Source organism: Cordyceps javanica, chromosome 5, assembly GCF_051103115.1.
Source record: "Cordyceps javanica chromosome 5, complete sequence".
NCBI classification, from domain to species: Eukaryota; Fungi; Ascomycota; class Sordariomycetes; order Hypocreales; family Cordycipitaceae; genus Cordyceps; species Cordyceps javanica.
This window is the reverse complement of record NC_139299.1, coordinates 1842347-1863219: the sequence shown is the minus strand read 5'-3', so window position 1 is coordinate 1863219 and position 20873 is coordinate 1842347. Positions and strand designations below refer to the sequence as shown.

The following is a 20873-nucleotide window of genomic DNA, read 5'->3' as shown; positions in this document are numbered from 1 at the left end:
GAATTACCCCTTCTAGGTTGGATTCCGGCACCGCGGTTACGAACCGTGCCGAGCTTGGCGTTGGGGGGCTCTCTCTCTCTCTCTCGGGCGGTGTCGACGATATATTACGCCATCGCCACGTCCATCGCCCAACGGGAAGCGAGTCAAGGTGGTTGACAACAAGGGCGATCCTTGCGGTGGCATCCCGGCTCCTTGTCCTCTTAGTATTCAAGACGTGCTGGCCGAGGGAGGTTCTCTTGTGGCTGGCGCATGGAAGCCACCATCGAACGTCTGGTGGAAAGTGGCTGCCGCAATTGAACGGAGCTTCTTCGCAGCCGGGGCGGCGAGTCATCTGGTGAGCACACGACAGCTTCTCTTGGCGGCCATGTCTCCAAGCATGGGCTGGGTCACTAATCTATACTGTTCAATATATCCCGTAGTTTCCCTTGCGACCTTTCACACTTGCTCTTGTACCAGTAATTCAGCTTCGTCTTGTGGCCCAGGCTCTCCATTGACCGCAGGGCTCATCCTACACTGCGTCTTACACGACAAGCTCGCTCCCAAGGACCGGGTTGCAAGTGAGCGCCACCAGCCCGTATTCTCGTTCCGATCAGCCACTTTTCTGTATCCTACCAGTATGCTTGTAACGCCGCATTGGGCCCTGCACGGTGTACCCATGTCAGTCAGACTCGGACTGTGCTCATCTCATATCGGTATACCACGGCGTAGACGGGCCATCTATCCTGTGACAACATCAGGTGTGCATGCCACAGTCGAAATCATCAAGAGGTTTTCCTCTCATTACCACATGGTCTTTCGCGCCGAATGCAAAGAATTCGCTCTCTACTTGCTTCCACCTTTTCTGCCCCTGTTTGACATGTCAACGGCAACGGCCCTTGTCAGTCGTCCGAGTACGGTGGCGCAGACCCCCCCGGTCCGGCCTTGCATCAGCCAGCGATCACGGGATTGACGCCAACCCGGGGGGTTAAGGGGGGGGAAGACTTGTCTACTGATACACACACGTCTTTGAGCAGCCTCATTGTCTCAACTGTATAGATTGAGTCTGAGCTGAGACAAGCAAGCAAAGAAGAAGCAAAAAAAGAAAAGAAAGAAAAATACGGTAACCCGATAGCCCTATAGCCTTCCTCGGAGGCTGAACTATGTACACCGTTTTTGCATGGTGTGCCAAACGTCCGAGCACACACTTGCTGCAAGGTCATTACCGGTTCTGGCTCAACTCGGTACTTTAAATTCATCCATGCACAGAGATGTGGAGGGGAGAGAGAGAGAGAGAGAGAGAAGCCGACAGGAACAGCAAAGCGATAACCGGAATGTCTCACCGCATTTGAGGCGGGCTGTGACCAACAAGAAAAACTTCATCCGCCGCCCTGTAACTCAACTTTTTTTTTTTTTCCTTCTAGAACACGGACCCTCCCCGGTGCGGCCGTGACCACCGCGACCCGCCCCTCCGGAGTCGGCCAGAAAGAACCGAGCCAGAGCAAGGAAAAAAAAAACACACACACACACACAGAACCTTATATCGACATGCATGTGAAGTGATGCCAGGTACCAGGGCCCAGAAAAACAACAATGAAAGTCGATCCGCAAATGACAGCTGGGATTGCAAAGAGAAGAAGAAACAAACCAAACCGGGATCACCCCCCCAAAAAAAGGGAAAAAAAAAAAAAACAAGCAACCACCTTGTCGTCAGTCTTTCGCTGACCGCTCAATGTGCCATGACTAAAACCTTTAATTCGTCAGAGACGGTCGGGCTCATGAGGCCATCCATGCTTTTTTTTTTTTGCGTTTCTCCGCCGCCTTTGCCTTTGTAAGTAGCCGCGGTGCCGGACCAAACCGTCCCTCCTCCTCACTGTCTCCCATTTGGGAAGCGTCGCGCCGTTGTTGTTTTTACTTTTCGCACTGAATACTCGACCGGCCGACATATTTCGATTATCTCTGTGATTTTTTTTCTTACATTTTCTTTTTCAAATTTTTGATTCCCTTTTTTGATTGCCGCGGCGGGTTGGGCTGTGATTGTCAAACCATGACGGAGTATGGAGTAATCCTTGAGGGGGGGAGCTGTTGAGAGTCCCGACGACGTGGGTGACCCTGGTCTCGACCCAGCTTTTTTTGTTTATAAATGATTATCGGGACGCGCTTGTTCATAATAAAGTCCTTGCAGAAATTGTGCATGAAGAGGGCTTTTGGTTCTCGAACCCTGGTCGGGCTGTTTGCCCGTTGCTTTGCGGCCCGACATGTTCTTGCTCTCTCTCTCCCTCTTCGCGATACCTTGCTTTGATACGAAGGAAAAAAAGAAGTCTAATTCACGAGCTGTTGTTGGGGAAATCTCACTTCTCCCTCCCCCGCTTCCCCTGTCTCTGCTCTCCCAACCTCTTCTCATTCATGTTTACTTGGAGAAGAAAAGAAGAAAAAAAAAAGAAAAGGCGTCGTATTAATAACGTGGTGTGCTCCGCATCGACTTGACCGAAAACGCAGAAGATCGCGCCAAGACCGTATAAAAGTGTTTGATATAGATTGACTCTACACACCCTCATCTCAGCCTACACATTGTCAGACTACTCAGTAGAAGCGTTGTAGCAAATGAAAAATTTGTAAAAAAAAAAACTAAAAAGAAGAAAAGAAGAAAAAGGCTGTGCAGCTCGGCCGAACCCATGCCTAGCTCGGGTACAAGGCCAAGACCAGACATGCTAATGCGAAGCTAGCCTGGGGACAAAGACCCAGCCTGCCGGAACCGAATACCAAGTATCCGGGACATCCATCATGGTTGTCTTTTTGGGTCGTTGCAAGTTCCTTTCCGGGCATAGGGTGTCACCCTGCGTCAGCCCTCTCTCTCTCTCTCTCTCGCCCACGTAGCTTTGCTCGTTTCTGTTTACTGCGATGCGCGCGTACAACCTGGGGCACCGCCTCATCTTTGAGTTGATACTGTGCTTCTGCTAGCTAGGTCAAGTGTAGCAGACGACCTTGTTTTCCTCCCCACATGTTTTGCTTCTTGGGTTTCCTCCTGGCGCTCTCATCTTTCAGGATGAGCCAGGACAAGGGACGGGGTTGCTTCTTCTTCTTCGTCATCATCGTCATCTTCTTCTCCGTCTTTGCTTCTTTCTCTTCCTTTTCATCCCTAGCTCAACACCAGTGACAGTAAAGAAGGCGGTTCTGTCGAATATCCCCTTCTTCACTACTTCGTTTCCATCCTCTTCCTTCAAGCACACGACGAAAAGACCCAACAGCCAGACAGACAGACGTTCGACCAGCAACAGCGGGTCGCCCCAAACTCCGCCGCACTGCACGGCCGCAACTCGTGGGCGGGCGTTGCGCGCCAGTGCCAGTGCCAGACACAAACAAAAAAAAAAAAGAGGCAAAATTTGGTCGACAATGATGACACAGGCTTTCGCGTTACCGTCAGAAATCACGAGACAGCACCTCTTGACGCAGTGTGTGTAAGAAGCAAAGAAGCAATGAAGGAAGAGAGAGGTCGTACATGACATCCAGCCAATCAGAGGCGAGCCTGAAATGGTCAAAATCGGTGAGTGTGTTACCATCCATTGGCCGAAAAGAGCGGGTCTGGCAAGGCTCCGACCAATCAGTCGGGCCTGCCACACCGAAAATGCACTTTCTTGACGATGGTGTAAGTCGGACGGCCATGGCAGCGGGACGAGCGTTGGATATGGATGGGAAACTAAAAAGAAGGGACCCTAGGAGGGTACCCGGCCTCTGGGCCTTGGGTGGTTTGTTGCTACTCTCCTCTCCTCTTTCAAAAGCTTTCTTCTCGAGCACCGTACTTCAATTGACTTCACTCTCCATAAACAAGAAGACAGACTTGCTCGACAGCCTCTTGCCCTTCACCCATAGGCTGGCATATCATCATCACCATATACACACTCAACAGACCATCATACGCACCTCCACACACACACACCCTCCCACACCGGAAAGGTTGTCCTGGTGCCATACCACCAGATTACTATAGCCACCCTGCCATCTGCCTCTTCCCCCATTCCCGAAAAGCAAGGGTTCCCGTTGTGTCGTTCTCGGTGAGAGCGGCCCCCCTCCTCAGCAGCAAAGCAAGGCTACTGCAAGGAGCAGCACCACTCTCCGTCCCAAAGCAGAAAGACAAGAGGCAAACCGGAGCAGAAACGGGAGCTAAGACGCGGCCGCGGCGCAATCGAAGACACAGAGTTCCACCGGCTTTGCCCCCCCCCCCCCCCCCCCCCCCCCCCCGTCCCCGTTCCCTAGCCCCCCGTGACTTACACACGGCTTGCCCCGGGTCCTAGCTCTTCTTGACGAGATGGAGTCGTATAGAGGCAGCCGAGCTGTTTCCCGCATCCCTTCCTCTCCTCCCGCTTCCGACGAGGACGAGCTCTTCCACCAGGTCTTTGACTGGAACTCCTACTACCAGGACACCCAGGACATTAGCTCCTTCCCCTCTGCCTCATCCATCACCCAGTCTGACTGGCAGCTGCCCGAGGACTACTACCAGTGGTCCAAGGACTTCGCCGCCGCAGACTCGTACCCAATTGATGCCTTTTCCCTCGAGTCCCTCCAATCCGACTTTTACAGGATGAATGCCTCGTTTCGCTCGTCCGACGACGAGGAGGCCCCGTCCCCTCCGTCCGACTATACCTCTGGCCACTCCCCACCGGAGCTGGTTCCCGCCGGCAGCGCCTCGCCATCCGAGCACTCTGGCTCCTCCTCGTCGGTCCTCGACGCCGTGCACGATGCTCACCATGCCAGGATTGCGCTGAGCGAGGCAAAGTTGCGCGATGACGAGTGGACCTACCCCCAGGTCGAGCCATCCCCTAAGCATCTGCCTGTTGGGTACCCAAGCCACGTCCAGTTGCATGATGCAAAGTCGCCGGAGGCTGCCAGTCTCAAGCGGCGCCGTGCCAGTAATGAAGTTGAGAAGAGGCACCGCCAGCTCCAGGATCCCATGCAGACGGCGGACGTACGCAAGTCCGGTGCATGTGTTCCCTGTCGTGTCTCCAAGATTCGTGTAAGTCATTGGTCGCCACCGTTCCCGCATGCATGCAAGCCATCTGCTTCGCTGCCCAAACCACTTCTGCGCGGCTTTTGCTGACTTACACGCCCGTTACACCCAATGCAGTGTCATGAAAGTGGTGTGTGTCCCACGTGCCGGAAGGCCTTCCCCGACCATTCCCACCTGGTATGCAGCCGTGTCACTCCCGGTATGACATGGCCCGTGATTGGAAGGATCCCAGGTACGGATCGGCTCCGCACCCCTGCTGCCGATGAGCACCCCACAACTAACCCGTCCCGCTCCTAGACATCTGGTCCGAGGATGCTGCCGAGGAAGAGATGATGTGCCATGGCCCACGCTTTCACACTGGCAACCCGAAAAAAATCCTCCTCTATCTGACCAAGGATTCCTCTTCCACACCCCTCAGGGTCACTGTGCAGGCATACCGCCCACAAGAAGACGCCAACGAGACGGGAGGTCTTCGTCTGGCAGACTTTCCCCGCGATGAAGTCCCTAGCCACGGCCAGTTGCAGGGGTGGGTCGAAGAGGAGATCAAGCGTGAGCACACAACCAAGTTCAGGTACGCTCTCCAGAGCTTCATGCTCGCCTACCACCAAGACGGCGAGGGACTTCCGAGAGTGAGTAGTTTCTCTTGTTTTCTTTTTTTTTCTCGAACCGCTGCAAGAATGCGACTGACACATGACAGCATCGCCTCGTGAGCAATGTGCACAAGCTCAACTGCTTTTTCCGCATCTGGAAGACTGATGCTTTTTGGTGCCGTGACCCGACCAACAAGTTTGTCAGCCTACCCCTCTCGGTGCAGGCACGCTTGAGAAATATTGCCCGACAAGGTGTACGTTTCATTGAGCACGACATCCTCAAGGAGTTGGACGAGATTCTCGCACAGCAAGGCGCTACCAAGCCCGATGAGCGTCTCGCCATCTGGGCTAGCTTGTGGCAGCTCATCCTCATCTACCGCGAGACTCTGGCCACTTTCAAGAAGCACATGAGCAGACTTGCCAAGGAGTGCAATGAATTTGACCCCATCGGTGAGCACAGTCACCCAAACTGAACAACTTGCTGGCGACAATCACTCACACATTCGCAGCTGCCGAGCACGGTAGATTGTACCGATGGATGTCAGACATGGTCTTCCCTCTGATGACCACCTTTTACCACTATCAGTTCCGCACCAAGAAGAGCCTGGAAGTGTCTCTTGACTGGCTCACCTCCAAGTACCCCAGCAAGGCGTACAAGAGCAAAGCTCTTCAGATGACTGCAAAGCACCTCTTTGAGTCCCGCAAGGGCTTTTACTCCCGAGTCCAGGGGTCATCCAACGAGATTGACAAGTTGCTGGCCGTTCTGGTTGTCAACCACGAGCTTAAGAAGCTAAATGCTCGTCGGCGCACCCCCAAGTCAAGCAAGTCCAAGGGCTCACGACATGATGACGAATGTGATGATGATGACGATTAGGAGGCTATGTTTCTTTGTTCACGACTTGATGACTTTGTTTGGCATTTGCAATCAAAACGAGAATGACGACGTATAGCGTGGCTGAAATAGTTAGCTACCTCCCCAGCGGTCTTTTGAATGTTAATATATCTTGCTTTACCATTACGCGCGCTTCAAAATCGTGACAATCACTTTCTTGGGGCCTCCTTCTTCCTTGTTCTTGGTGGCCGCCTTGATGTTGCCAATAAGTGCTTCCTCGTCCAAGCGTCTTGCGTAGTCGCCGGCAATACCGATGGTCAGTTTCACCACGCGGCAGTCTTCTTTCTGCACAATCTCCGCCTTGAATTCCACCGCCCGCTTGAGCTCATCGACAGAGGCGGGAGAGAAGGGCAGGATCTCGGCAATCGCACCAGCCACAGCACCCAGATACCGGTTCCAGAAGAGAGTTTCACTGCCATGGCGTCTGATGATGGCAATGAGGCCTTGCTCGAGCTGCGCATCGGCGGGTGAAAGGAACGAGCCCCACCTCGTCGCAAGGGCGATACCCAGCAGAGCGCGCGACAAGTGCGTCAGCCCTGGGCTGCCCGGATCTCGAATGATGGAGGTGTGAAGGGCTATGGAGGCGTTTGTGTCTGCTTCATGACCGGCGCGTGTCCACAGCTCCTTGATGAAGAGATAACCGAGGCCTGGCGCGAGGATGGTGGGCATCTTTGAGACAATGGATGGATCCGGCAGACTGGATAGCAGGAGCTCCAGGCCGGCATCGAGGATGGGTCTGTCGACGGGATCGATATTGGCCAGTACCTCGAGTGGGTTGCTTTCCCGAATCTCGGGCGGCAGCACCATCTGCAGAGCACCTTGCCGATTAGAGCCACCACTGAACGTGACACGGCCAATGTTGGGCACTGCGGCGATGAAAGCTTCCACAACGTGGACGATAGCGGGGAACTGCCTGCGACGCCGCTTCGACAAACCGTAAATCTTTCCAGTGTGCTCGGCATTGATGTTCAGCATGCGCTGCGTCTCTTTGAACTTGGCGCCGTCGACAGTGTAAGTGGATATGGAAGGAATGGGGTAGGGCTTAATGGCATCGTCGTGCATGAGCATGGTGCCGTAGCCGCGGAAGCCGCCGCCGCACATGTAGACATCGACAGTGGCGTGCTCACCTCGCTCATGGGCGTCCCTGATGGCCATGAGCCGCGGAAACTGGGCGCACAGGTTGTCGTAGACCGACTTCATGGCCGTCTGCAGGGTGCCAATCTCGGACTGCTGCGTCTCGGCGGACTGCTGCTCGAGGATGCGGATGAGCTTGGCCGCGCCGTAGGGCATGCTGGAGCCCGCCGTGGCGGCCCTGAACATGTAGTCGGGCGTGGCGGTGTCGACCCAGGTCATCTGGACGCTGCCGCCGCCGAGGTCGAGGAAGAGGGCGCCGCCGGGCACGCCGACGAGGCTGCTGCGGGTGCCCATGACGGCGCCGCAGAGCGTCTCGACCTCGGGCGCGAGCACCTGCACGCCGAGCCCGCCCGTGGCGGCGCGGATGGCCTCGAGGACGTCGCCGGCGTTGTCGGCGCGGCGCATCGCCTCGGTGGCGAAGATGCGCACCTGCGACTGCGGCACGCCGTGCGCGGCGGCGACGCGGTGGAAGCTGGCCACGGCCGCGGCCACGTCGGCGACGGTCTGCTCGGGGAAGACGAGCCCCCCGCCGCCGCCGTCGGGGGACGGCGTGAGCGCGTCAAAGAGCGAGATGCCGGCGCGCGTGGAGAAGAGCGGGCTGAGCAGCCGCGAGAGGGGAGGGGCCAGCGACGTGATGGAGAAGCGGACGCCGTTGCTAATGATCACGTTGTCGGCGACGTCAGCATCGCGGAACACAAAAAAAAGAAGTACGAGGTAAAGACGGAGGTGGTGCAAGAGAGAATGGCTACCTTCCCATGTCGACGATGGCGTATAGATGGCTGGCAGCGTCAGGACGCCATTGCGGCAGCTTGGCCGACAAGTTGTCGATGGTGACGACATCCGTGACAGCCATTGCCGCGGCGGAGTTGACGGCCGAAAAGACTAAATAAATTGAGAGCTGACGATGGCTTGAAGGAGCGTAGTCATCAGGGCTCTAAGCGCGAGGCTGACTATATCTGTCGAAAAATTGACTGCTGGTGAGAAAAGCTGTGAGGCTTCCCGTCTTGTGGTCGGTGAAGAATTGCGGGTCGCGCAACTATCGCAAGCCCCTCCGCACCGAAAACGGTTTTTTATTATTGGGCTGACAGCGCTGTATTACAAGCGGCGGCACGCATACAAAGGCTACAGTCAAGGCTTTACAGTCACGGTCAGAGAATAATCTGCGAAAACCTGCTTTCCGGACTCCTTTCTGGCGAACAGAACCGTGCCCGTATTGGTTTGGCCGTTGACCAGCAGCCTGCCTACCTTGGTGGGGGGTTGGAAGGGGCAGGCGCTGACTCTGAAAGTGGCTAGCATAGCAGAGCTTGCCTTTATGCTAAATAATGATTTTGTTGCAGAAGAGAAGTCCCGCGAAGCTATTTATTAGGCAAAGGAAAAAAAAAAAAAACTGAAAACATTGGTGAGGCATTATTCTGGGCCCCCCCTTTCTAACTCTCTCTCTTGCTCGGAGAGAAGCAACTGAATTATCGACTTGCGCACATGTGAAGCGCAGGAGAGACGAAAATGAGGACGAATTCAGCGCGGATTGCATTATTGAAGTGGCGCAGTAATGCATAATCGGAAGCTGTTTGTACTTTGTAGCAAACTCATAGGTACTTTGCAGGATCATCTTTGTTTCTCCAGTCGCAGGGCACAGAGGAATGCCAGCGACCCTTGCCGCGGCCCTCATTTTTGAATCCTCGTTGATTCTTGGTCGCATGATAACCATCTGCTTCGTTTACTACCGACTGGCTAACGAACGAGATCCCCGGGACTTGCCAGCCGCTGCGCCACGGCGCGTAGCGATCCGTGAATAACCTTGCCAGGGGGCCCGGGCCGCGTTGTTGAGGGGCCACACGGGCCGCTCGAATGGTGGAATGGCCCGGACGTCCGAGATCCGGTGGCGACAAAACCCCTCATTTTCCATTCAAAGGCGATACGCCTATCCGTAGATGGAAACTGCCTGTACCAGGCATTTGCTCACCAACCACGCCAACCACTTGTCCGCCTGGCAAAGGTGGTAGCTTGGGACCACCTGAAGAGTACTGAGTTGGAAGGGGCATGATGGAACCGGAACATGGGACCAGGGCAGCGTTTGTGGTCAATGGCCCAAGGCCGCGCAGCACATCATACCATCGAGCTGATAAAGGCACGAAACCCCCTCCCAGCACGTCTGTCCGCATGCAGGCGTGCACTCTCCTCTCCCCGATCTCGAACTTGCTTCGTGTACCTTGCCGCCGGGGACCGACCCCAACAGGCGGGGGACCTGGTCCTGGGACACATCTTGGTCCGAGCTCCCAAGGACAGGACAAGTACTTACAGATTGTTATGGTTGTGCGAATACTTACTGGTAGAAGCACTGGGTAAGGAAAGGAGCGGCTGCAAGGCCCTTCCCCCCCCCTCCCCACGTACTTTTCATGCAGGTCTAAGTCAAATATTCGGGCCAACAGCTGCATGGCCCGACGAGGAGAGGGGATGAGGGGGCATCGTATCTTGCAGCTGCTATCCAATTAATTCTTTGGGCGTCAACCATCAAACACTCCCCTGTACTCTGTACTACTGGTATCAGTACTTACCGAAAAAATCCAAAAAAAAGGCTCACACTTGTCTGTGGCTGTCTGGGTCAACGAGCTTTTTCCACCGGGGTTGGGGTCAAGTTCGAGGTGACAAAAGCAATGGGCTTGTCCACAACAATGTCGCGGGCCACAATGTTTTGATACCTCTTCCCATTATGGCGCACTGTTTATTTTTCACCCTTCCCCAAACACTTTGCTTGATCGCACCTGGCAACCGTCGTCACACCGTCAATTGCGCGACCTTGTGTGTTCGGCAACAGAGGCAAAAGCTCTTTGAGTACTACCTACGAGAGACTTGTAGTTAGCGCGCCCAACTCGAGTTCTGATTTGCCAATCTGAGGCATCATGTGCTCAGTTTTGTTGTCTTAGGAAAAGTAGCAAAAAGACTGGTCATTATTTGTCTCGACTTTCATATTGTCCCATTTGTCTCGACTTTCATGTTGTCCATTGAGCGACTGGTCACTCAGCAATCATATTTTGAGTGTTGACCACTTTTTTGCCAATGACCGACGGGGAAAAAAAATAAAAATAAAAGTACCATTCGTTTCTGGACCGCTACGTCAGGCAAGTACAACAGCGTCAGTACTTAGGGCGAATTTCTTACCTCACAGCTCCAAAATAAACTACGAGCAAGAAAGTGCTCAAGGGGATATCGACTGCCAAGGCTGTGGTTGGCGATTCGGCACAAGTACTGGGTAGCCTTATCCTCTCATGAAATGGATGACGCAACATTGGCAGACGAATATACTCAGTATTGGCTCAGCGCCATGCGCTTTAGCGCTGGCCTCCACGATCAATGCCATCGGCATATTCGTGTAATTGTGTCATGGATATTACCTATGCATTTCATGTCGGCAAGAGCCTGCGACAACGTATATCCGTCGCTTGGTTCATTAGAGAATGCCGGCGAGCAAATCAAGCCGTCTCCGACTTTCTACATTGCAACCTCGTTGCATCACGCATACATGCCCGAGAGCGGGACTTGTCGGACACAGCCCCCTTGAAACCCAACATGCAGCTACTGGTAATCATTCGCCCTTTCCATCGTTGTTATTATTTTTGGGTGCCCTCGACACCCCATCATGTTCTTTCCCCCCCTTGGATCAGCCAATTGCATATCGTGACGCCAAGTCTGGCTGCACTGTATTGTCACGCGGGAAGAGGCCAGATGGCTTGATGGCTGGCCCGCGGCGAGGCTTTGACGTTGGACTCGCACCTCCTGCCCGCATGGACGAGAAAGCCAAGGTGTGAATGGTTGCGGGGGGACGGGATGCATCGTGATGGCAAGGAATGGTGAGTGTCCAATCAACTCGCCGGCGTCTCGCACACCACAAAAGTTAAGCAGTCACTCAACAAAGGGTGCCATCGAAGCGATGGTGTGGTGTGACGACTTTGAGGTGCAATATCCCGACGTCAAACTACTCTGAGGCAGCCAGTCGGGCTACTACTTAGGATGATGGCAGCGGAACGAGTGGTTTGCGTACAGGATGGAGGCAGAACGCTCGCTGCATCTCTTTCCTTTCGTTTCGTACAGAGTAGTCTCGTTCCATCCTTGTGGAGTTTCGACAAGCTTCCCCATGCGTTTCGGCGACCAAGATGGATGTACGCAAGGCGATGCCAGAGACTCATCTCGTCGGTATGGCTCGCTTCACCTGATGAGCGAGCTGCTGTCCACCTTGTCCTCGGCGTCGACAGGCACGGCCCGGGTTGGTCCAAAAGATGGTGTCGAGGCCCCATTTTCTTTAGTGGCTAGAGGTTGCGCCCCCCCCGCCCCGCCGCACCGACCGCGTTAATGACGCGTTGCTTTCGCGCCTGACGCGTTTCCTAACGACGTTCAGAGACCAGCCAATTCCCACTTTCGTTTCCCTTCTCTGGCGTGCAGACTTGTCCTCCCTCCTCGTTGGAGGGCGCGCCAATGCCTTGATGGCGTGCCGTTGACGAGCTTCTCGTGAAGAATTCTGCAAGTTCGGTCGGATTTACGGTAACGACTTGATCTTGATTACAATATTTCTATTATTCTCCTCTGACCAAAGCAGCCCAAGCGCCGGCTACCACTAAGGGAACGATGACCACCACAGAATAAGAAGCGGAAAAAAAAATCTTCTTCGATGCATCTAGAGTTTGGATGAGTCTATTCGGAGGCACACACGACAGCTATCGGTTCGCTACATCCACTCTCGGCATATCTACTTGGCTACTCAGTCCTTTTTGGGGTGCACTGCGCGGGTTGTGACCATTCAGCCAACCAGCCACCCACCCTCCATCATTCACCTGCCCGGGTTGCTACTCAGTACTACTTGAGCACACAGACATTCTGGTCGCAACCCTTTCGGCAACATTGGCGCTGGCCCGCTGTCGGAGGTGAGACACAGGTGTCAGCGGCTCAGAGGTAGCCACGAGGGAATCGGAAAAAGCAACGGGCAAGGGGACAATATTGATGGACTTGGGGGGGGGGGGGGGGCAACTGACACGCATATGCCGAGTCCTTGAGGAGAAAAAGGTTGGGTGGGTACCCGCAACTCGTTTTTCTTTTCCGGTCTGCTCGACACCAATGGTCTCAGTGCGTGCTTGACAGCGGCGGACGATGATGGAATCCGAGGAGCCACGTACGTAGTCACGTAGATTGGCTCGGTGGCTCATTGGGCCATTGGGTCATTGGTCCAGAACAGCATGCCCGGCAGGCGTAGACTGCCGAGCTTGCTTCTGCCTGTCATCACCGTTGAAAAGTCATGAGAAGAGGAATGAAAAGTAGTCAGATTCCCAGCTCATTTTGGGGCATCAGATGATGTGTAGTGGTGGTGTGGCGCACGTTCGGGCGGGCGCTATGCGGCATGAACGGTGGGATATGGGGCGGGAAGGACGGGAGCGCAACCCCAAAGAGTTCATGGCGAGTTATTGATCTCGTATGAATGGTATTGATGGATCAGTGACATTGGGAGGTTTGGGGGTGGTAATTTGGGAGTAAAATTAAACAGCGAAGCTTGGACATGCGAGCAGACAGTCTTTGCGAGCAGGCAGATGAGGCCAGTAACAAGGCAAGGACAGGCAGCTGTTGAAGTTGTGTGATGGAGGCTGTGGTGATTTGATGGTGTCGTGACAATCAATAATGCGACTCTGGCGCCAAAGAAAAAAAAATATTGTTTGAAAATATTGTTTGAGAGAAACAAAACAACGAGGACTCGGTTACAGTGTCTCTGGAGAAACCTGATGAATCCCTGGACGTGGCTCTCAGGGTCCCCGCGAAAGAAAAGAAGGGGACTTGAGGGGGGGCGAGGAGGATCCTCTTGCGTGCGGCGGCAACTCCCCGGAGCGAGTGCAGCATGCACGTTGGGCTGGGGGGAGGTCATCGATGGACGTCTTATCCATGGTTCATTGCGGTTAATTACCTTTGGGGCCGGGGGGTAGTTCATTCCTTGACCGGGGGAGGAGAAGGAAGAGGAGGAGGAGGAGGAGGAGAAGGAGGAGAAAAGGAAGAGAGGCTTGCAGACGTGCAGTCCGGGACCCGGTTCACCGCATTTACAGCAACGCTAGGTTAGCTTATCACTTAACTACCCAGTAGTAGCAGAGGGGACCCTGGGAAGCGGGCGCGGTTCCCGTTGTGCTAATCCGTGATGGGAGAAGCTGGTAAGTCAATGGTTAGTTGAGCGGGAAGCATGGAGAGGGCTAAGTGCACAGAATTATTTTGCCTGGACTCTATGGGCACTGATATCAGTAGCACATTAGTTTTCTTGTTATTGACCAGTATTCAAAGAAAAAAAAGGAGAGAGGAGAAAAGAGAAAAGAGAAAAACAAGTTGCCAATGTCGGTCGACACGTCGACAGTCTACCGTCTTTTTGCCTCCGTCTTGATTCCGACTGGTGAGGCAAGACGGTGGCTTTGGTGGTGGAACCTGGAAAGGGCCTCCCCTGCTAGCCTCAGCGGACGGTTAGCGCTGTGCCCAGTAATAAAGGCACTGAGGCATCATGGCATTACTTGGGGTGATGGGAGCGGTGGCCTCACTGAGTGGCCTGCCCTGGTGGGTGCCAGTGCTATTTTACAGTGGGTAGGACCCGCTAAACGCTGCCAGTCAGAACCGTCCTGGTGGAAGCCCCCTGGTCGCTGTTGTTGTTGTTGTTGTAGCGGGAAGAGGTACAAGAGTAGGTACCCTGGTACCTCGGTATTTGCTTTCAGTGCAGCATGGCAGAATGTACCCTGGAACCTACTACCTTACCATGGGACCTACCTAAGTTAGGTACCTAACCACCTAAGAGTAGGTACCTCTTACCCAAGGCACCTACTTACTTACTTCCAGTGGTCCAGCTAAGCAACTTCAATGCCCACCGCTGTTTTTCGATGGGGTACCCTACTTGCCAGCGACAAGTACCTCCCTAACCAGGTTGAGGTACCTCGCCATGCCCCTCTCACTCAGCGCTGGTCACACCTCTCGACAGACAAGCAGACAACCTAGTCCGGCCGCTATCATGTCACCGAACAAGTCACTTTCTGACATTACACAGGTCACTTTTTTTGGGCCTAGAGAATCCCCTGCACTCCCCTTGGGCCAAGCCAAGGTATCCTCGCCCATGCCCGCTCGCCTGCGCTTGCGACGACCCATCCTTCCTTCCTCTCCATCTTCTCTCTCGCCCTTCTCCTCCTCCTCCTCCTCCCCCCCCTCTCGATTCACACACCCCATTCCAGTCCTTCTTTTTTTCTTCTTGCGCCCATTCCATAACCGCGCCTCTTTGCTTTCCCCTCTCGTTGGATTCAGAAACAATCGGCGACTACAAACGTTTAATCCTCATCGCTACTTTTCCGACCTGCGGCTTCACATCTGCGACGACCGCGCGCGCGCCACCCCGTCGCCCAGCGCAAACGCTCACCATCGCCTCACCACCGCGCGCGCCCAACCAGACTTGATCGCGAGCAATCTTCCCCGACTCGCGACTCACGCTCGCACCTGCCCGCGCAGCGCCTTGCTCGCGCTCTCGAGAAACACCCGAATCGCCTTTGCACGCCATCGTGATATACATATCCGACGTCAGATATACAGGCGCATGTGTGCCAGGCCTTCCGCCGCTGCTTAGGCTCACTCGAGCTGCGCACTTACTTCCTCTCCGCGTCCATCAACGACGTTCCAACCGCGACTCGGTCGCTGTCGCCCGTCACTTTTTCGACCAAACCAACCGTCTCCGCGCTGTAGACTGATTCAGTCCATATTTTCCGAGACAGTTTTCTACTTCTTCGACCGCTTCCACGACCCATCCCTCTACCTCGCCTAGCTTGCTTTTTTCCTACCGGAGCCTGCGTCAGACTTGCTTATTGTTGTCCTCATTTCGCGACAACTAGCGCCTCTGCTCCATACCTGACCATTAGGTCCCCGAAAGTCGCTTGCGTCGCTCGCATACCATCCCACCTTGCATCCCCGCCATGCATCGCCCCTTGCGCCCCTCGGCGGCTCAGCCGTCGCGCTCAAATATCCCCAGCACCCCTGAACCCTCGACCGTTGCAGACCCCGCAGCCTCTACTGCTGCTCCTCCTCCTCCTCAATCGCCCACCAGACCCCGATTCCGCCTTCGCAAACGAACCGCTTCCAATCTCACTGCGCCGACCAAACAGTTTCTCGCCTCCGTTGCGGCCGCTGACGTGCCTATACCGAGCATCGAGGAGCCTACTGTGCTGGACGAAGATATGATCGACTCTGCCTACCCTTCCATCTCTGACCATATCCAACCAATCGACTTCTATCACGCTGCGCGACAGGCCTTCTCCGATCGCACCTTTTCGCCGCCCAAGACGCCAGCCCCCGACGTGGTGCCTCTCCTCGAACCACATCAGTTCCCGGATTGGTCTCTTGACAGCACCCTCAGCAGTCTTGAATCCAGCCCAGACTACGAATCTAGCCGGCCATCGACCGCGCGATCGACACAGACGACGTCGTCACTTTTTAGCCGATACTCGGTAGCCTCCGAGGAGCTGAGCCAATGCGTTAGCCCCGAGACCGAGTATACCGACCGCTTCGGCACCTTCCTTTCCGCTGACGACGCACATCGCGCCACCAAACCCCGTACAACCTCCATTAGAACCAGAAAAGCACCGTGGACCAGATCCATGAGCCAACATTTGTGGGCGACCTATATGATGTATCTCCAAGATCCCAAGGTAACCCCATTCCGCATCGGCAAGAGCGGCATACCTCCTCACGGAGTGTGTCTTCGGGTGGCCCGTGAAGCCAAGCGAAGTTGGCGACGATCAAAACCTTCTGCCCCAACTCAAAGAAGCCGCAATACGACGCCAACTGCCGAGTCGCTCCGTCCCGCTTCTCAGTGGCCTCATACCTGCGCAGCAACTCGCGGCCACCTTCGCGAGCTTTGCAAGACCAGCACCGGCTCAGCGGCGCGCAACAATCGCTACAACGCCAACAGCCCAACGCCATTTGGCAAGACAGCTAGCCGTTACTGGAACAGGCGCTCAGCGCCACCCAAACATCAGCACTCCGTCTTTTCCGGATCCGAGATGGCCATGTCTCTAAGCATGAGCACGAGTGAGTCCATGCAGCCGCATGGGCCCTTGGCTAGACTTGGCGCCTTGCGATACGACTCCAGCTCTACCGCCGCGGCGCCGGCCTCTCTCCACGCAGAGCCGGCACCCCTTCAAGAGCGCGCGCCACTGGGCTCGCCATTTGTGGTCAAGAGCTGCGGCCCCAGCCTGTCCACGACGCTCGAGGACCCTTTCGGCCTCTCCGAGGCGCCAGTGCGCCAGAGCCAGACGGCAGGGGTCCGAAACCGAATTCTGGGATCCCCAGCCAAGCTGATTGAGAGCCGACCCAGCTCGCAGAAGCGGCGCCCGGCGGTGCTGGAACCCCGCCGGCGCAAGCGTCCCAGCTTGGGCACCGACTTTTGGACGGACCCGTCCAGCAAGAGCCACGGCGGCCTGCAGGGCCCTCACTCCTTTGGCGAGTTTTGTTCGACATCGTCGCGCGACCGCGATACGCTCTTCGTGCCGCGCACCAACATCCAGCAGCTTTTTGAGGCCGCTCCGCAACCCTTGGTGGCGGCCCTTAGCGGCCCCATTACCGCGCAGCCTACACTCCGGGAGGCTCCTCCGCGCCTGGGCTCACCGTTTGTCGTCGCCAGCACCAGCCAGTCGTTCCCCAACCGCTTCTCCAGCCCGGGGCGCATCGAGATGAGCGCCCTTCGCCGGCCCTACGCCACCGTCCAGGAAGGCACCGCCCCTGCAGACAGCAGCGGGAATAACGCCTCGCTGGCCAATCGCCTGGCGTACATTGATGATCGTCTTCGGTCGATCAACCGCCCGGAAGAAGCCGAAGAGCCGCGACGTCGCTCGCAGTCGCCACAGTAAATCGCATCGCGGTCTGCCGACACTTGGAAACACACAGAAAATATAACACCATCTATCTACCTACCTGCGCATTTACAGCCTCACATAAAGAATTGACGCACTCGCTGGACATCAACAGACCTGCAGAGGACGAACAATCCGCACTGAAGCTGCATCTACCCTTTTGCTATTCCAACAAATATGAGCCAGTTGCCACACTGGATCGTGTTCTATCTACTGGACCGGAAAAACCACTCTGTCAGTTTGAGTATGGTACTTAGTATTCCAACTTTGAAGAGGTTTCGCCCTTGCCCCTCTATCAGGGGCGTGAGCAAACATGGAGCCATCCTTACATTGTTCTTTTTTTTTTTTTTTTGACGACTTTTATGACCTTGCATGATGACACCCCAGTTCTTCTTCCATACAGGAGCGATGGATGTGTGTGTATGTGCGCTCGCGTGCGCGCCTGTTTATCGCTGCTCGTTTTTTTTTTATCCTATCATCTTTTTTTTCTTATTCTGGTTAATGTACGGCCTCCACATTTTACCAAGCTTGAGTGAGATGCTGGCAAAAGCTCTGCATAAAAAGGCTTGGTGATGGGAGGCTGACTTCTTTCTGTGGTTTTAATTTTTTTTTCATTTTCTTCTTTATATACTGGGATTGGACAAATACCGAGACGAGAAAAATACCGGCAAAAAAGATTGCTTGATGAGGATTACGATGTTTACGAGTTTTTTTTTTCCCCTTCTTTTTTTTATTACCATTTTAGTTCTACTTGTTTTTTTACTTTACCTTGGCTTGGTAAAGTCAAAGAACGACAAAATTTACAGTAACGGTTCACAAAAGACTCAGTCACTGGTGGCTTTATTGCTGTGACGTGATTCAATTGTATATGTGACAGACTGATTATAACGTTATGTGATTTGCTACATCTCCCTCCTTTCTCTACCCCGGCGTAGGAGTGAGCATCGAGCCGTCCCGCGACGCGAGGCGTACGTGCTGGCCAAACTTGGACACCAACGGCCTTATGCTCGCACTGCCATCAGCCACCGTCGCCTGCGGTCGCGGCCGCGGCGTTTTCGGCGTGGGAGGCATCGTAAACGACACGGCGGATCTCCAGCCGCTCGTCCTCGGCACGCACGTGTACTCGCGCACGTCGTCCATTGCCAGGAACTCGTCGGCCCATTCCTTTTCCCACTGCCTCCTATCGTCGTCCTCGTCAACCTCATCCCTCTCCTCCTCCTCCTCATCATCGTCATCATAATCCTCCACCGGCGGCAGCGGTGCAGCAGAAGCGGCGGCACCACGGCCCAAGTCTAGCCTGAAGCTCGCGTCGGTCGCGGTGGGCAGGCCGCCGCCGCTCGCCGCGTGCGGGCAGGGCCCCTCCCCGACGGCGGCGCGGTGCGAGTGGAACGAGCACTCGCGGAAGCCAAAGGCGCGCTTGTCGCTGCGGAGGCCGTTTGCGGGGATGCGCAGCTGCGGGTTCTTGAAGCGCATGTCGAGGCCCGCGCCGCGCATGCTCCGGACGTGGCCCGCGTAGTCGGCCGCGAACTCGGGCAGCGCGGCCAGCATGCTGTGCAGCCGGGCGGGGTCGCGGGCAATGGACGTACACGTGGACGTGGGCGACGACGACGACGACGACGACGACGCACTCACCGTGCGCTGGTGGTGGTGGTAGCTGCTGCTGCTGCTGCCGCCGCCACGGGGCCGTTGCTGCTGCTGCTGCTGCTGCTGCCCCTGCTCCTCCTGTTCGGCGACGGCGAGGGAAAAGGCCACCATGGCGACGGCCCAGCGCCGGAGGCGACCCGCGTGGCGCGCCTCGCACCGCGTGTACAGGTAGGCGATGACGCTCGGGGCCATGTCCCAGTCGCGGCGCAGGTACAGGTCCTGGACGGCGTCCATGGCCAGGTCCTGCAGCACGGGGAGTCCCAGGTGCGCGGCGAACAGGTGCAGCCGCACGAGGGCCCAGTGCAGCCGCTGCGCGGCCGACTCGTCATTGGTTGTCGCCGCCGCCGCCGCCGCCGTTCCGGCCCCGATCCCGATCCCGATCCCGGTCACGGTGGCCACGTCAAGGCGCAGACGAAACGAGTGCGGCGCGTGCAGCCACTGGACAAAGAGGCCAAACATGGTGGCCGACTCGCCGGGAAGCCACAGCGTGACAGGCCGGTCCGTGTACGTCCTGCCACTTCCGCTGCCGCTGCTGCTGCCGCTGCCGCTGCCGCTGCCGCCGCCGATGTGGGAGGGCAGGGAGCGTGGCGAGGAGCCAGAGGCGGACGACGCGGAGACGGGAGACGGTGTCGCGGACGTCGCGGGCGTCTCCCGCTGCAGCCGGTCCCGGAAAAATGGGCTCGCGGCGCACAGCAGCCGGCGGTCGACGACGAACGGCTGGCGGTGGCGCCCGACGAGCACCGTGGTCGTCTCGCCCACGGCCGAGGTGCTCTGGCTGCGCGGACGCGGGGGCGGCCGCAGCGGCGACGGCATCGCGGACGCGGAGCTTGTCGTTCGGTGGTGGCTGCCTTGGCTGGTGGTGGTGGTGGTGGTGGTGGTGCTGCTGCTGGACCGAGGCGGCCCCATGACGGCGGCGGCGGCGGCGGCAGCGGCGGCCGGAGGTATCTTGCCCGGAAGGTATGCCGTCTGCAGCACCGTTTCTTGTCTCATTCCTTGTCTCTTCTTTGCTCCTTGGGGTGACTTTTCTTCTTTTGCCATACTCGTATTAGCTTGGTATGTAAGGGAAGAAGGCGCTCATGGATGGGGGGTGTGATATATATGTATGTCCGGATGGATAGATAAGAACGTTCGTGTACGAAAAAACAAAGTTTCGCCGGGGGGTGGGCAGAAACCGGAATCAGCGATTCCTTGGGATTTTGTTGTCCAGTTCAACAAGTGACGGAAATAATCAGCCACTTCCCCACGGGGTAGAATTTGTTTGATGCCGAGTCTATTGCAATTTGTGCCCAGCCGAGTATCCTGCTCCTTGTCTCGCAAGGTGTTGCTGTTACGGAATATTCGGAAGTTGGGTGTGTCTCTGATGGACGCCGGCAACTAGTTACGCGAGAAAGAGGAGAGAACGAGATAAACAGAGAGAGAGAGAGAGTATGTGTGTGTGTGTGTGTGTGTGGGAGAGTGGTGTAGAGAAGAGAGTTTTCCCGACTGTCCGGCCAAGGGATCACCCACTAGACTACTTTAAAAACAAATTAAAAAGTATGAGAAATGAAGAAGAGGAAGAAGAAACAAAGAGTCAATAGCAAGGATACCCTTGCCTGCTACTCTGTCTTGCATTCCACGTGAGACGGGTCTTTTTTTTCGCGATCTACACCAAAGCTTGGACCCGTGTCAACGCCCATCGACGCAGTGCAGGGACCAGGGACTGGCCCTTGGTTTTTTTTTTACTGCATCTCCGTATT

At 55.7% G+C, this 20873-nt stretch overlaps 4 protein-coding genes across 4 annotated transcripts; 2 read left to right on the top strand and 2 right to left on the bottom strand.

Annotated features, from left to right (window-relative positions):
* Positions 1-4282: 4282 nt before the first annotated feature.
* V2A60_007794 (uncharacterized protein) lies at positions 4283-6445 on the top strand (the record flags this gene model as incomplete). Its single annotated transcript, XM_083259076.1, has 5 exons — positions 4283-4987; positions 5099-5213; positions 5279-5610; positions 5679-6021; positions 6081-6445. The coding sequence occupies 5 exons, from the start codon at positions 4283-4285 to the stop codon at positions 6443-6445; spliced, it is 1860 nt and encodes a 619-aa protein (XP_083115202.1).
* A 141-nt stretch (positions 6446-6586) lies between these two features.
* Positions 6587-8450, bottom strand: V2A60_007793 (Ppx/GppA phosphatase family-domain-containing protein; the record flags this gene model as incomplete). The annotated part of the gene is made up of 2 exons (XM_083259075.1): positions 6587-8252; positions 8347-8450. The coding sequence occupies 2 exons, from the start codon at positions 8448-8450 to the stop codon at positions 6587-6589; spliced, it is 1770 nt and encodes a 589-aa protein (XP_083115201.1).
* A 7108-nt stretch (positions 8451-15558) lies between these two features.
* Positions 15559-17490, top strand: V2A60_007792 (uncharacterized protein; the record flags this gene model as incomplete). The annotated part of the gene is made up of 1 exon (XM_083259074.1): positions 15559-17490. The coding sequence occupies one exon, from the start codon at positions 15559-15561 to the stop codon at positions 17488-17490; it is 1932 nt and encodes a 643-aa protein (XP_083115200.1).
* A 924-nt stretch (positions 17491-18414) lies between these two features.
* V2A60_007791 (uncharacterized protein) lies at positions 18415-20127 on the bottom strand (the record flags this gene model as incomplete). Its single annotated transcript, XM_083259073.1, has 1 exon — positions 18415-20127. The coding sequence occupies one exon, from the start codon at positions 20125-20127 to the stop codon at positions 18415-18417; it is 1713 nt and encodes a 570-aa protein (XP_083115199.1).
* Between the last annotated feature and the right edge of the window lie 746 nt (positions 20128-20873).